The sequence below is a fragment of the Molothrus aeneus genome, chromosome 8 (genome assembly GCF_037042795.1).
Source record: "Molothrus aeneus isolate 106 chromosome 8, BPBGC_Maene_1.0, whole genome shotgun sequence".
NCBI classification, from domain to species: Eukaryota; Metazoa; Chordata; class Aves; order Passeriformes; family Icteridae; genus Molothrus; species Molothrus aeneus.
In genome coordinates this window covers 29,216,687-29,231,119 of record NC_089653.1, presented here as the reverse complement: position 1 = coordinate 29,231,119, position 14,433 = coordinate 29,216,687, and the positions used below count along the sequence as shown (strand labels likewise).

At 40.6% G+C, this 14,433-nt stretch overlaps 1 protein-coding gene across 1 annotated transcript in view; it reads left to right on the top strand.

Moving 5' to 3' along the window:
* Window positions 1-14,433, top strand: part of HSPA12A (heat shock protein family A (Hsp70) member 12A) — a 53,527-nt gene that overhangs the window by 24,134 nt on the left and 14,960 nt on the right. The window contains exon 7 of the mRNA XM_066554396.1: window positions 867-983. Within this exon, the coding sequence (XP_066410493.1) occupies window positions 867-983 (117 nt within the window). The remainder of the gene's footprint in view (window positions 1-866; window positions 984-14,433) is intronic.

Here is a 14,433-nt window from a genome sequence, read left to right as displayed (position 1 = left end):
AAGGTGCTACTTTTTCCAGCATGGATTTTTGAACTGCAGCATAGCTAAACAAACACAACACCTTGGCTCAGCACATGCAGAAACATTTTTTTTTTTACATTCTAAAGGCCTGTTGTCCACCTTTCTGAACCTTTCTCTGTTTGGATGGAGATTTAGATAGGACATATGGTAATGACATTTTACTTGGAACCTTGCCCAAAACATGTCAGTATATCACCTAATTTGCAAATGCAGTACAGACTTCCCTCTTTTTTAAGGGGAGAAGAAAAAGGACAATAAAAGTACTAAACTAGTCTTGAATGTTTGCTTAAAGCAAAATTTTGAAGGACCAATCACTCATTTTTTTAGAGGGGTTAACTGTAACTTCCCCTTGTTAACTGCATTATAAAAGTTTGATTTAAAGGTAAGTGGTGTATAAAGAAGTCATTGAAAAATCCAGATTGTAAAACATAAATGCTCATCAGTGATACCCCAAATATTTTTCTGTGTATTAATCAAGATGTAAGCGTGAATTCTTCAGGCTAACAGCAAATCCCACACCATGGCTAAAGATGTACATAAATATGCTGTAATATTCTGTAAATTGCTGCTTTTGCAAAAGCCAACTTTTCTGCTTTATTTTGAGCACTAAACTTTTCTATAGGCCTCCTTGAGAAAGCTTCAACCTTATTCCCACCTTTTGGCACAGTAAAGCATTCTTGGCAGGTTGGAAGTAATTCTGATTTGTAGCATGGATGTAACAGGAAAAAAATTGAAAAGAGTGTTACTGTTATCAGAGCCAGCAGAAAAAAATGTTTTCCTGTAGACACCCATCATTTTACATTCACCTCTATTTTCTTTCTTTTTTTTTTCTTTCCCCTTTTTAGGAGCTCAGTGACCAAGGAGGCTCGGACTTTGAAAACACCGAAGTAAGATGGGTCATTACAGTGCCTGCTATTTGGAAGCAGCCTGCAAAGCAGTTTATGAGACAAGCTGCCTACAAGGTAATGTTACAGGCTGAATGTAGGAATGCCCCTTTAAAGGCCTACTTTATAAGCTAAATGATAAAATGTATTTGGGGCAATTTAGAAACGTTGAAAGAGCAATTAGCTCTACCAAGCAGTAGCTGTAGGTTGTATGTATTCACCTCTTAAATGTCTTTTTCTTACTATTTATTTTATATATTGGTGTCCCTCGCTGCAGACTCTGATATTTTAGTCATCTTGGACAAAGAATTCCTGCTGAATTCAGTGCACGTGGAACAGATGCAGTTTTGAGACCCTAGGGAAAGTTGAGTTTAAAATATTGGACACAGTTTTGTTTTGTTACTTTCTTTAGGTCATCACAGACTTTAACATTTAAAAAAAAAGGAAGGAAAAAGGAGGGAAAGAAAAGAGCCTCCTTGGTGGGACTTTTTTCCAGTTCCCATTTTCCCACAGTAGGAATGAAAGGACTGTGAACTGGATAGTCTGGATATAAAATTAAATTCAAATGTTATTTTCACCAGCAAGAGTTTTATCTGCATTTAATTCTTTCCCCCCAACCGCCCCTCAGATATTTGCACTTTCCATATGCATGTCCTTTATTTCAAATGCAGTTTGTGTCTCTAATACATGAGATGTACACATTCTTCTTTTCACCAGGATATTCATTTTTAGTTTGTTTTTTTTTTTTCTTTCTGATTTTTGGTCAGAGACTTGTGTAACCCATTGGCAGCAGCTATGCAATGCACAGTTTCTAAAATATCTTCTAGTTCATGAGTAATTTGCAGAGTGCTCCTGGGAAGCACCCAGATTTTTCTAACTCTGTTTCTAACTATCTCTAATGTTGAGCAACGTTTTTCTTAACAGTCTGTATTGTGGGATTGCTAATGCTAGTGCCAGAAGCAAAACACTCTTAAAGTTCTGATGGAAGGACACGGTTGTAGGTAAATCTGAAACACTAGAGACCCATTCATTCTCTCTGTATATTGTTGTCTGCCTGCTGTCTGTGTGCATGTGTGCTCGTGAAGTGGGAGCTGTGTAAGGAGCAGGGCAGGGTGCAGGTAGATCTCTTGGCATTTCTCATTTGTGGCACAGTGGAATGTTGTTAATTAGTGTCTGTGTCTGTGGTTGTGTCTGTGGTTGTGTACTTCTATGGGCCAGCTTGACAGACAGCAAGGGCTGACAAGGCTTTTAACTCAGGGTGTGTGATCCACTGCAGGAAAACTTGAGTTTAGGGAAGTAATTCATGTTAACTTGACACATGGCTGGATTTTTTCAAAGCAGTGGGGATGAAGAAACAGATGCAGAAAACAGAATTCTGAATCGCCATTCAGTCTTCCTGATTCCTGTTGCTGCATCCAAATGTTCCTCATGGATGGATCAGAAGTTGCAGCTCTTGTTGTTAGCTACTGGAAGATGGAAGCATCTTGAAAATGAGGGGCATCAGGTAGAGAGGAGTGTGAAAAGGCAGTGGTAGAAACCTTGTAGCAGGAGACACACTGAAGTACAGCCAGTCTGAGCTGAGAGTTAACTTGCAGAAAATATTAATGAGCTGTGGAAATCTGCTGAGCAATCTGTGTCAACTGAGGTAGCTCCAAGAGAAGTGAAGTACTAAAACAGCTTCAGTCACTGGCTCACAGTGTAAAGGCTCCAGCCTTTCTGGAATGGTTAAGGAGTTCTCCAGGCAAAGCTAATGGAATTAATAAAGTAAAGTGTTGGAAATCTACTTCTGTGCCCAACACCCATCAGCTTGTGACCAACCTGTGATCTCAGTGCACCTCTGATGTCCCCTCATCTCTGCTTTGCCTTAACAAAACCTTGCTAACCTGGAACTCCTCATCTGCCCAAGGGCTCCTACATTGTCCCCTTCCAGCTGCTGTGCTGCTTCCTCACTGAATGAGTAATCTATCTGCTTGTTCCCTTCAGCTCACAGCTCTTCCTCTCTCTTTCCATCCAGCCTATCAAAATCCTCCTAAGTCTGTCTGCATGACAACTTTTCCTGTCTTTGCACACTGCTGAGCTTTCATCCAGGCTGTCAGTGATTTTGCATCTTGGTTATTGCAACATCATTTCCTTGGCTTCAGCAGCTGTAGTCTGGCCTGGTTTGTATCTCCTCAGAGTGCTGCCCCAAAAGAGTTTTGTAGCCTTGCATTTAACAGTGAATCAGCCCACATTTGACTCCATCTGTGTCATCTCAGACATAAGCTGCATGAACATCTGCATTGCTTACTTATTTTCCTCTTCTGAAACTCTTTTTAAGATGCTGGGTTTTTTCATGCCTACAAAAACTTGACTGTGATTAACCCACTTACATGAGAAAACGACTCCTCATTGCTTCTTGCTGTTACTCTGCCTGCCCTATCTGTATCCATCTTTTGTGCTTTTTGTATCCTTAACAATTTTTATAGCTGAGTTACTACCTCTTTGAAGCAGGTATTTGTTTGTTCTCTCTGGGGCCTTCTGAGGGACTCAGTCTGGCAGGCTGTAGAGAGTTGCATGTCTTTACAAATTATGTTGCTGAATCAAAATGACTTTATTCCTGAATGACAGTTCACAGATGCTTTTTCCTGTGCCTCATGTTTCATTCCCATCTGTCCAGAGATGGCTCTGAGGCTCTGGGACACGTGCTGAGGTCTGGTCAGAACTGGAGAGAGCTCTGTGGCAAGAGCAGAGTGTTAACTCTGTAGGACTCACTTAGCTTTAAGTTTCCTTTCCCAAAACGTGTCTGCAGGGATTAGTGTGCATTGCATCAGTGTTCACCACATCCTTAGGAATGGCTTTCAGGGTTTATAGTCATATTTGCCATTCTCCCCACTGGTAGAATATAAGACGTCATAGATAGCATCAACTTTTCTTGTTTCTGTGTCTGTTGTTCTGCTTCACACTCTTTGGGCACAGGAAGTGCAGAACAGAATCTGCAGGCTGGAATTCCTTGAACATGCTAATAGGAATGAAGCCTTAAGGAAGAGTTTGGAGTGTGGCAGGGATATGTGAATTCAGAAGCTGTGAGATAAGAAATTAAAACATGGCATAACAAATGCACTTAGGGGGCAGGGCAAAAGAGCAGGAAGGCTGGTGCATTTTCATAAGCTTGCCCAAAATACTGTCTGGGCTTTCAAACATCAGTCAGGTGGTCTAGTCTGAGGTACTGAGGGTTCTTTTCTTTTTAATATGAACTCTTGAGTTTCGAAATAGAGTTCTAGAGCTCTGAAGTACATTTATTTTTTCAATTACAAATAGCAAATAAAATCATTTGCATGGTAAGCTCATATAAACAAAAAAAGAGGCAGTCTAGGTTGTAGGATTAAAGCATGTGAGCCTAAAATTCCAGAGGCTTTATTTAACCAGCTCCTATGCTGAACATTTATTATTGTTTTCACATCAGTTTTGTCATGGAATGTGCACAATGAGAATTATTTAGCACATTGTGTTCTGGGGTCAATGACATTACATTGATCAATATTGCTTTACTCTGGAGAAGCCTTCAGAGAAAAATAAACAAACTTGGCAAGAGAATAATGTGACAGCACAAGAAATTCCTTGCTAATAAAAACGTGACATGAAGTATATTTGATTTTTAAAAGATGGCTTGGGAGGCTTAACCAGATTGAAATTTGTGAAGCTACTCTTATTCCCTCATAAGTCTGTTCTGTACATAAAATACATGTAACTAAAATTTATTTGTGTAGGGACAGTTGTCAGGCTTCTGCTATAAAGTGCCTAAGAAGGTGTAAGCAGCACTGGGAAGCTGGTTATTTTCCTGAAACAGTACTTGTTAGTGAGGCAGATGAGGCAGAAGTGTGTTAATACATCAACCATCCTGATTATTTGTAGCTTGTGGGGGTCTGTTGAGTCTCTGATTTCACTTTCGTGGTATTAAGATATTTTTAATTATGAGGATTAAATTGTTTCTCGAGTGATGTTGGGGAAAATTCTGCATCTTATAGCTATGCTTAATTAGGAAATGATAACTAATTGAGGGGTGAAGATTACAGAAAATGGGAAAATGGGTACTAATTGATCTCTGCTCATTTGAGTTCCTCAGCCGCGTTCACATGAAGGCAAAGACATCTGCTAGTCCAGTTCTGTACATTTCTGTTTGTCCACTTCTCTGGCACAAGTTGCAGCATTTGGAGTCTTTTCTTCTGCTAAACAAGTAAAACAAGAGGTTTTAATAGCATTTTCTGTAAGAGTCAATTTGTGCCTTTCTTTTATACAAAGTTTTGAAACACACTTCTCAGGTTCTTAAAAATTGACTGAAAGCAACAGAAATAGCCAAAAAATAGAATCTTCATTCTGCCTGGTGGAAAGGCAGTGCTAGGTGGCATTTACGAGGCCAAAAAGAAAATAATGGTCTGAAAGGCTGCAAACTACAATCATTAGGGAGTGATAGAATCCCACAAATGTAACTCAGTGTGGACAGGGTCTGAAACTAATGGGTTTGATTATAATAAATTCATACAAAGGGTCAATAGATTGGTCTAAAAGACATCTTAGATGCCAATATTCAGTTACAAAGAAAAGAAATATGAGCTGAAATTGGAACTGTAGTGAAAAATATTAAGGCGAAATGAGAAAGCCCAAGGTACAGAACAAGATGCATCTTACAGAAAATAGCAAGAAGGCATTTTTCTCAGTGCAGGTCCTTGTCAGTGAGGGCCACTTGTGTCTTTTTAGTAAAATCAGCCTGAGCCATGAGGACCCACAATGAGGATGGTTCTAAGTAAAGGGAAGGAGAGAGCCTGAGACATTAGGAAGAGACTAGACTTGAATAGGAAGAGCCAGGCTTTGCTGTTGTGGTAACTGGTGCATGCCCTGGGGACAAAAAGCATTTCTAGAGTTTTATAACATTAAAAATTGAAAAGCTTATGAGAATTTAATGGCTTCATTTTTCTAATGCACGCTACTCATCAAACTTGCAAGTAATGTTGTCCTGCACCTTGGGGGATATAATGTAATGCAGCAAAAAATTCTTGGTAATGCCACTTGGAGCTCAGCTTTCAGTTACTGCCCAAATGTGATCTGTGTCAAGAGTCCCTTGAGAAGGAGCTGCAGCAGGATCACCCTGGAGAAAAATGGACCAAATGCCACTGTGGTCCCATTCAACGTAGCAAGAACCATGACTTCTACTTGGTATCATCCAGCAGTATGTAACTCAGCTTTAGTAGTGCTAATTTGGATTTATTTGTGCTCCCAATAGCTGAGAAACTTTTTGAGGGTGCAACAAGACATGCAATTTGTGCAAAGAAAAATGTTGGTGATTTCAGTCTCTTGTGGTTATTCCTTACCTAAAAAATGATCCAAGATTATTCTCCTTGGAAAATTGGGTCTGGGATTGCTTCTGAGACCAAAATGTGATACACTGGATCTGATGTCCTAAGTAAGGTTTGCTGTAATTACTGGTATTCTTTCATGTCTCACAAATACAAGAAATCCTTTTCTCTCTCATGAGGAAGAAATCTTCTGCCTGGCCTGTGTGTAGCAAGAAATTATCTTTCTTATGAGCAGTTAATAAAAGATTTTTGTCAAATAGGCACAGGTAAACTCCAGAACATTCTCCATGAATTGTAAACAAAAGTGCTGCTTCATGATTGGTAGCCAGTGGTCATAATTCAGATATTTCCTGACTTATGTTCCATCTTTCTTCCTAAAAGAAAAAAAAAAATTGGTTTTATAAAATTAAATAATGGAAAACTCCATGAAGCTCAGTTCTTATTGAAATTTTCCTATGGAGAATGAAAAACATTGATGGGATACCAGAAGCATGTAGGAGTTTAATGTTTCTGCACAGTGAGCACTGAATGGTTAAGGAATCAAGAAACAATACTGATATGATACAGCAGGAATTCTGAGAGATGTCTTCTACTTGCTCTTATCCCAACTCTTTACCTTCATTCTATCAATAAAACAAACATTAAATTAAAAAGGGGAAATTGTAATACAAAATCCAAAAGACCTGATAAGTATAAATTTTACTAATAGAGCCAGTCTCTACAGTTCCAAAGAATCCCAAGCTCAGGTTGAAAATAAAAGAATAGATAATAGAAGTAATGTATAAAATACGAAGTATAGAAAAGCTCAGGTAAAGCAATTTGTACCCTTAGCTGGGTAATAACAACACCAGAGAAATAAATTGAGGCAGTCTGGCTGTGCTCAGCAAAGGCATTTATCTCAATCAGACAGCCTAGCTGTCTGTAACAAACTGGTTCATCTAATCAGTGGCCACACAAATGCAGCAGCTCTGGCTGCAGCCAGTGCAGCTCCACACATTCATTATTTTTAGTGTTCTGAAAATAAAAGTCACACTTCATTATGGTTCCAGGTGCCCCATTTGTTTCTTTTCACAATGAGATAATGCCATAGTTTCTAGGCAGCCATTAAGGGGGAGAAATGTTCCATGTTATTTCTTGCCACAGGAATAGCTTTACTGACAGGTTAGCAAACAGAAGTGAAATATCAAATGGATTCTGCTGTGGCCCAAAGTGACTTGCTAAGTAGCATGATCAGGTATGTGCATGCACAGCCAGCCAGGGTGATTATTCAGAGCCTGAGCACCCCTCATTCCAGCAAACTTCAGCAATAGCTCCACTGTAAAACTTAATATTGATTTGGGTACTCAGAAGTTGATGCTTTTTCATTAGTGGGTAGTTTCACAAAATTTGTTCTTAGTAATTTACAAAATGTTATGTAGAAGCATGAAGACCATTTTTACCTTGACAACTAATGAATTAATGAGTTAGGAACTGAATTTCCTTCTCTGACAAGACAGTGGTCTGAGGCAGGTAATTTTTTTGAGTGCAGATTGTGTTAGTGTTGTAAACTCAACTTGTGCATCCCTGATGCATTGAACCAATTGCTTTCCTTATGTTGCATCACTTTTTCATGTGGCTCATGGCTGATGTTTGTTTAGGATTACAGTACTGCTTGAGGCTGTTGTGCTCTATATATTTTTAGCTTTAAAAATAAAAAAAAATATGCTGTGATAAATGTTTCCTTTTGATTCCAAGACACTTGAACAAAAGTTCTTATTACAATCCATACAGAAACCTGTGAGGACCTCAACAGCTGCAGCAGTGAGTCTGGTCCTGCTGTCAGCCTGTCAGACACCATGGGCTCCCTCTCACTGATGCACACAAGGATTTGACACAAGAGCCACAAAGACAAGGGGAGAAAAAGTGTGAAGGTCCTTAGCCTTTGGGAAGGATTCCTTCCTGCAATTCTGGCCTTTCTCAGTGCAGGATACCTGCAACATTTTAGTCATGGAGGCATTGAGTGGGAGTGTTGGTTGGAGACCATCTAGCCTGACCTTCCAGGGGAAGCAGGGTTATTGCTGCACTGGGTCAGCAGTGGCTTTGTTGAGTCAAGCTTTAAAGCTCTCCAAGGACAGAGGTGCCTTTCTGAGCAGCTGTTCATGTGCTGCATCACCATCTTAGTAAAAAAGGGGTTTTAGCACCCAGTTTGGAGCCCACAAGCTGCAGTATGTGGCTTTTGTCCCTCCTTGTATCTCCTGGCAAGACTGAGAAAAAATGTGTTCTGCTTTGGACCTGCCCTTCAGAGAGCTGCAGGCAGCTGTTCAATTGCTCCTTGGCCTACAAGAGTTTCTTTCACATTAAAACTAGTTTTAACTGTAAGTAAAATGCTAACCTAAACCTCTTGGTCCTTCAGCATACGTGGTCATGCACATCTATAAAGGGGAAGTAGTGTAACTATTAATTGGAATTAATTTTCTATGGTGTCCAGTGATGGTCACCAAACCAGCTGTACAGATGCCAGTGTGAGGGACCTTATTGCCATCTGTCCTGATTGGCTGCAGATGGGAGGATTTCACCCAAAAACCCCTCACAGGAGTTCCCAGCTTGTGAGTTCCCTGCTTGAGTGGGAGCAGCAGTGGGTTTGGCCCAGGTGAAAACTGTGGGAAGGTTGTGAATTTTCTGTGGGTTAAGTTCCTTTATACAGGCTTCTGGTATGGGCAAGCCCTGGGAATTCAGAAAGCACTGCCAAGCCTGCACCCTGGTATTTTAAAAGCAGAGAAATAGTGTATAAATATATGGTGACAGTATCTACTTCCTCATGGCAGAAGGGAAAATGTCTCAGACCCCAAAAGAGCCCTCTCAGGATAAACCCAAAATCCCAAAGAAGGTTTAAAGGCTGATTTTTATGTTGGATTTTGTCCTTTTATGCCTTTCATGTTATTTCATCACTTATGTTTGTGTGAAGTGAGTAAATGAAAACTATTAGAGGGGTCTCTTAGCTTCCACTTTGTGCCCCTCCATTAGTGGCTTTTTCATCTTCTATAGCTTGTGTTCCTCTTGTCTGCAAAATGAAGTTACTACTATTTTACCATAGCCTGAGATGGCCTTTATGCTTTCTCAAGCAGTTTTCTCACAGAGGGATGAGTATCTTTGTCCTGTCCCCGAGCTGTACAGATGGGGAAGCTGACACTGAAAGAATTCTGCAGCTGTGACAATTATCCACAATGTTCTCACTTGTGAAATGCAAAGTATCAGTGACACCCGATCAGGCTAGGACGAAGGACAGCCTGTGCCACAAGCCTGATTTTAGTTCAGCCAGCAGTAATAGTGTGAAAATGTTTGCATTCATGTATATCTGTTAGGTATATGCATGTTGGTGTAGTGAGTGTTAAGAGAAAGCAAAATGCTCTTGTTTCTGTGAAGCAAAAAATGCCTCTGACATTGTAGATGTCAGATCTTTGCAGGATCAACTGCCACCCAAACATTGTGTTGATTGGATTTTTTTAAAAAAAGTCAATATTCAGTTTTCATCTAGGCTCTTCTATCCAGAGTATATAATTTTGAAAGAAGGGAAGCACCCAGCAGCTCTTCTCCTGCCTTTGGCAAACCCAGCCTCTTTGCTGCGGTCACCAAGAGGAATCTTTGAAAATCCTGTTTATTTTGTGGTTATTGAGCAATTTTAAGAATCTGTCTTTGAAGAGATAAGTGGGCAGAGCTAACTGGGCTGGCTGACCTCAGTCTATTCTATTTACCCACTATACGTCCTGTACTGCAGCACTCCTCATCACTCTGAAGTCTAAGGGCAAAGCATCAGGCTATGTGATGGTGTAGTGAGTTTCAAACATTTTTTTTAAACCTTCTCCAGGCTGAGGATCCAGTGAAAGTGCATTCACTGTGCTTTTCCTGCAGCTTTGTGGTACTCCCTGCCAGCCCTGCTTCCCCTCCAGTGCCTCTTTGGGATAATGCTGGGCGTCTTTTCCCATGTTGCTCATCTTCTTTCCTGGCACGCTCTGCGTCCGTAATTAGATCTCAGTGGTTTATTTGTGACATCCCAGTCTGATGCCACAGGACTGGAGAAAGTGCTAGCTAGTGAAAAAGGAGGAGGATTAGAGGAGCTCACTTCCCAAGGCACTAAGTGGATGGTGTTATCATGAAGCCCTTAACACAATGAACTGATTAGTTTAAACACTGGAAGGCACTTAATTTCCAGCCGCTGTTCTGTGTTGCCTTGATTCAGCCTCACAGCACTTTCTTCATGCAGCCTGCACAGTGCTTAACTTGCAATCATGCCTTTCCTATTGTTACTAATTATGATAAGTATCTTGGAAAATAGGAAAATATTGATGTTAAATCTCAGCTTTTCTTGTTTTGGCTGAATGATGTTGTCCTCTAGAGCTTTGTTTCCTGATGAACCCCATTGTTTTTACAGAGCTGTTTCGTGGGATCCAACTTCTAAATTTTATCTCTGGTGCTTACAAATGGGGTGAAACAGGTTTAAAAGGTTTTTCCTACTGACCAGAAGAATGGATCATTGCACTTGTCTGGTCTGCAGCATTGCTTCAGCAGTGATTAAAGCAGTGCAGTTGGTGGAGGTGACAAAGTGGGAGAGGAGAGTGGGACCCAAGGCTGTGGAGGTGATGGATGAAGCTGTTCCTGCAGCTTCTGCATGTGCTCCGTGCCATGGGCAGACATGGAACCTTGCTGGTTGGGGAAGAGTAGCATTTGGCTGTGACACTGGAGTTCTGGGGTTGTGGAGGGTGTTCCCACCTTGTTGTGGGTTCCTGTGCAACCTTAGGACAGCCTTTTAGTCTCCGTGCCTTGTTTTTCCAACTGTGTAATGAGGCCGGCTCTTTTTATCTTTTTTTTTTGTGTCTATCTGTTTATTTTATTTGTGCTACATTTTTGTATCTGGAAATGCTTTATTAATTGAGAATGCAGTTCCTACAGCCCTGCAGCAGTAGTGAATCAGGTCTTAAATGACTACAAAATATATTAAAGCAGGAAAAAAGTAGAATTCATCCAATCAGTTCTTTTAATAAATTTTATAACTCAAAAGAACAGGTGCACTCCATGTAAGGCATGTTCCTTGTGGTACAAATGAATGGTCAGGCTATTTTTTTCCCCATTAAAAATATATCTGATGTATCTTTCTGAAAAACAAAACAAAACAAAAAAAAAGAAAAACAAAAAAAAAAAAAAAGAAGAAACTTTACCTGTTGCTTTCAATAACTTGCAAGGATAGGAATAGGAAAGGATAGGACTGGTACCTTGTCAATCACATGGATTTCCTAACATTACACTTCTTTTGAGGTCACAGTGGTGTAATAAATAAAGAACACATCTGTTCTATCTGGCTGTGGAGTCCTGCAGCTAGATGCTGATGTTCTAATTACAGCAGCATTCAGAGATGGGACATTTTCATCTAGGCCTACCTTAAAAAGACTGACAACATGGAATATTCTATTATAATGCTGTCTTTAATGTGATATACGTTACAATAGTAAAAAGAAATAAAAGGGCATTGTATTTTTTTTTTTTTCTGTGTGTTGTGGCATGTGAGACTGGGTTTTAAAAGCAGCATCTTTTAATCTGTAGCAGTGGTGATTCTGCATGTGGAGTGAGTGGAAACAGTTCTGAAGTGCTCAGACTGCTGCAGTGAGCTGCAGTCCAGACCTCAATATTTGCTAGTGGTGAATTACTCCAACAGCTGGCAGCTGATGCTGCTCAGGGAATCAGGAATGTGTTGTGGTGAGCTGTGGCTCTCTCCTGGTGACACCTCTCTGGCTATGAAAATAGCTGGTGGCCAGGGTGAGAATTCACCTGCATCTGGATGGTGAAATTATTGATGCTCCACTACGTGAGACTTTGAAGTTTGCTGTCCATGATGCATCTTGGCAAATGAGCAGCAATGAATTGGCACCAGCACACAGACCTGTGCTACTGGAGGGAGTGAGGTCTGGGAGTTCTCTTGTCTCTAGTCCTCAGGCCTATGAGCAAAGTTGAATTTTAGAGCAGTTCTTTTCATAGTGTTCTTTGCTTCTTCCAGGTGTATAAATGCAGCAGTATCTTGCAAATTAATTTAAGAAATTTTTTGTGCTCAAATAATTTCTGTAATCCCATGATGAGTTTTCCACTTTTGTGTTCTTGGGGAAATTGCTCTCTGCTTCCTTCATGTTGCATAAGTGATGACTGCTAGTGAGTGTTATGGGAGCAAGAAAATGTCCTTAGCAGTCAAGACACTGCTCTGTTCTAAAGTCTGCTGTTAGCTGCCCTGGGCAAAAGCAAATTGGTGTGTCTGTCCCACTGCCAGGATGATCTCTAGAATGTTGAATATTGAGACATTGTTTAGATCTGCCCTGCTCAGGCCTGTTAACTTGTGAATCCCTGGTGTTTATTACAGTAGTGCTTGGGCAGCAGTGGGCAAGAACACAGAGCGAGGCAGACAGAAAGCAGAAAGTGAAAAATACAGCGAATTCCCAAATGCCTGCAATTAATAATTTTAACAAATGCATCACTGTTTCTTCATGTTGGCTGCCTGCTGTTTCCACTCCTCTTTCTCTGCATGCTCAATATTTTTCTCCCATCTGTCCCTTGGCCGTAATGATGGGACAGATGCACTGCCTAAGTCTTCCTCTTGGAGCTTGGATTAAAACAACCTCATTGCTCCATTCCTCCCCAGCAGTATTTATGTGCTCATGCTTCATCATCTCCCCCTCTCCCATTTTCTCTGTGCTGTCTTATAGATGTATAGATATATATGTAATATGCTCTCTTTCATGGTTTGAATAGAAATACTGTATACATGAGGTATGAAATATTGATTGTTACATACACATATATATATTTTTATATGTAAATATATATATGTGTGTATATATGTACATATATCTGTGTCTACATATAAAATATGTGTTGGATGCCTTGTACCTTTCACTGTAGAAGATGCTCTGCATGGTCTTTTTATGATGTGAAACAACATATTCTTCATTCTAACTGGCCCTTCCAACTCTGTAAGAAAAGCTTTTAAATTAAAAACCTCAGCAGTTTCTTCATGAGGTTCTGTTAGGATCAGCTGTGCTTTGAACTGTTAAAAACTGTCATCTCTGTTGCATGTTTTCCTCAGGAGATATTTTGGGTATGTTAAAATCATAGCTAGGGAGAAAAAGGAGCAAGAATGGCATCTGCTGTGCATGGAGGGTCTGAGAACACAGCTCGAGTCCATCCGCTGCAGGTCACTGCCTTCCTCTCCTGGCTGCAGTGTGAAAAGTTCATGGTACAGGCTGCTGGAGGAGGGGAGGAAGCAAATGTTATTGTTAATGATTTACTGTTTGCTTTTAGCAGGACCAGTCTTGGGAGTTTGTACTAAAATTCCCCCTAGAACAGATGATTTGGCAATTAATACAATCTTCTCCCCACCAGCACCTCCAGTTAGGAAGTACCAGTGCATTCTGTGTGTGTGCAACTCAGTTCTTGTCACCTCTGCAAATGCTTTAGGTTGTAGCCTTTGCATTTTGATATCTTTAGCAACAAACTATTTTTTCCCTAAAATACAGTTTTGTCTTCAGTGCTTAGGTTAGCCTGAGACTAAGAATTGTCTGTGCTGCTGACACATGCCCAGTACAAGGAGCAGACTGAGCTCTCTTGAGTTCATCCGCATTGTTAGATAGTGAAAAAACCCACTCGCTGCTCAGATTCAGAGCTCTCACACAACATGGTAATGGATTTAATACAAGTAAAAACTGAAGCAGGGTAGTCAGGAGCTATTTGTTCTCCAAGCCCTTACTGGATAGAGCAGGAAGTGCTGCCCTAAGAGCTGTAGCAAGATCCAGATTTGGCTTTTAGCAAAACTCCAAAGGCAAAGACAGTTTGTGTGCAGACACCATACATTTGTGGAATTCTTTAGCAGATCAGATCTGTTTGTCAGGGACCCAAGTATTGATTCATATCTGGAATGTTGCTCTTTCCAGTGCAACAAACCAAAACTTGCTGTGTGGAAAAGCTCAGCTGCAGATAAGTGATGTTGAAGTGAGCCGGCATGAAACCAGCCCTGCCTGTGCCTACAACATCCAGATGGGTCACAGGAGGGACTGGTCTGTCCTGAGGCACATCTTCATCCCCAGTACAGCTCCAGGGCTGCTTCTGCCAGCATGCTCACAAACAAGTGATGTGATGGCAGGAGAGTCTCTGCCTAATTGATGCTCTTTTTATACATTTTAGGG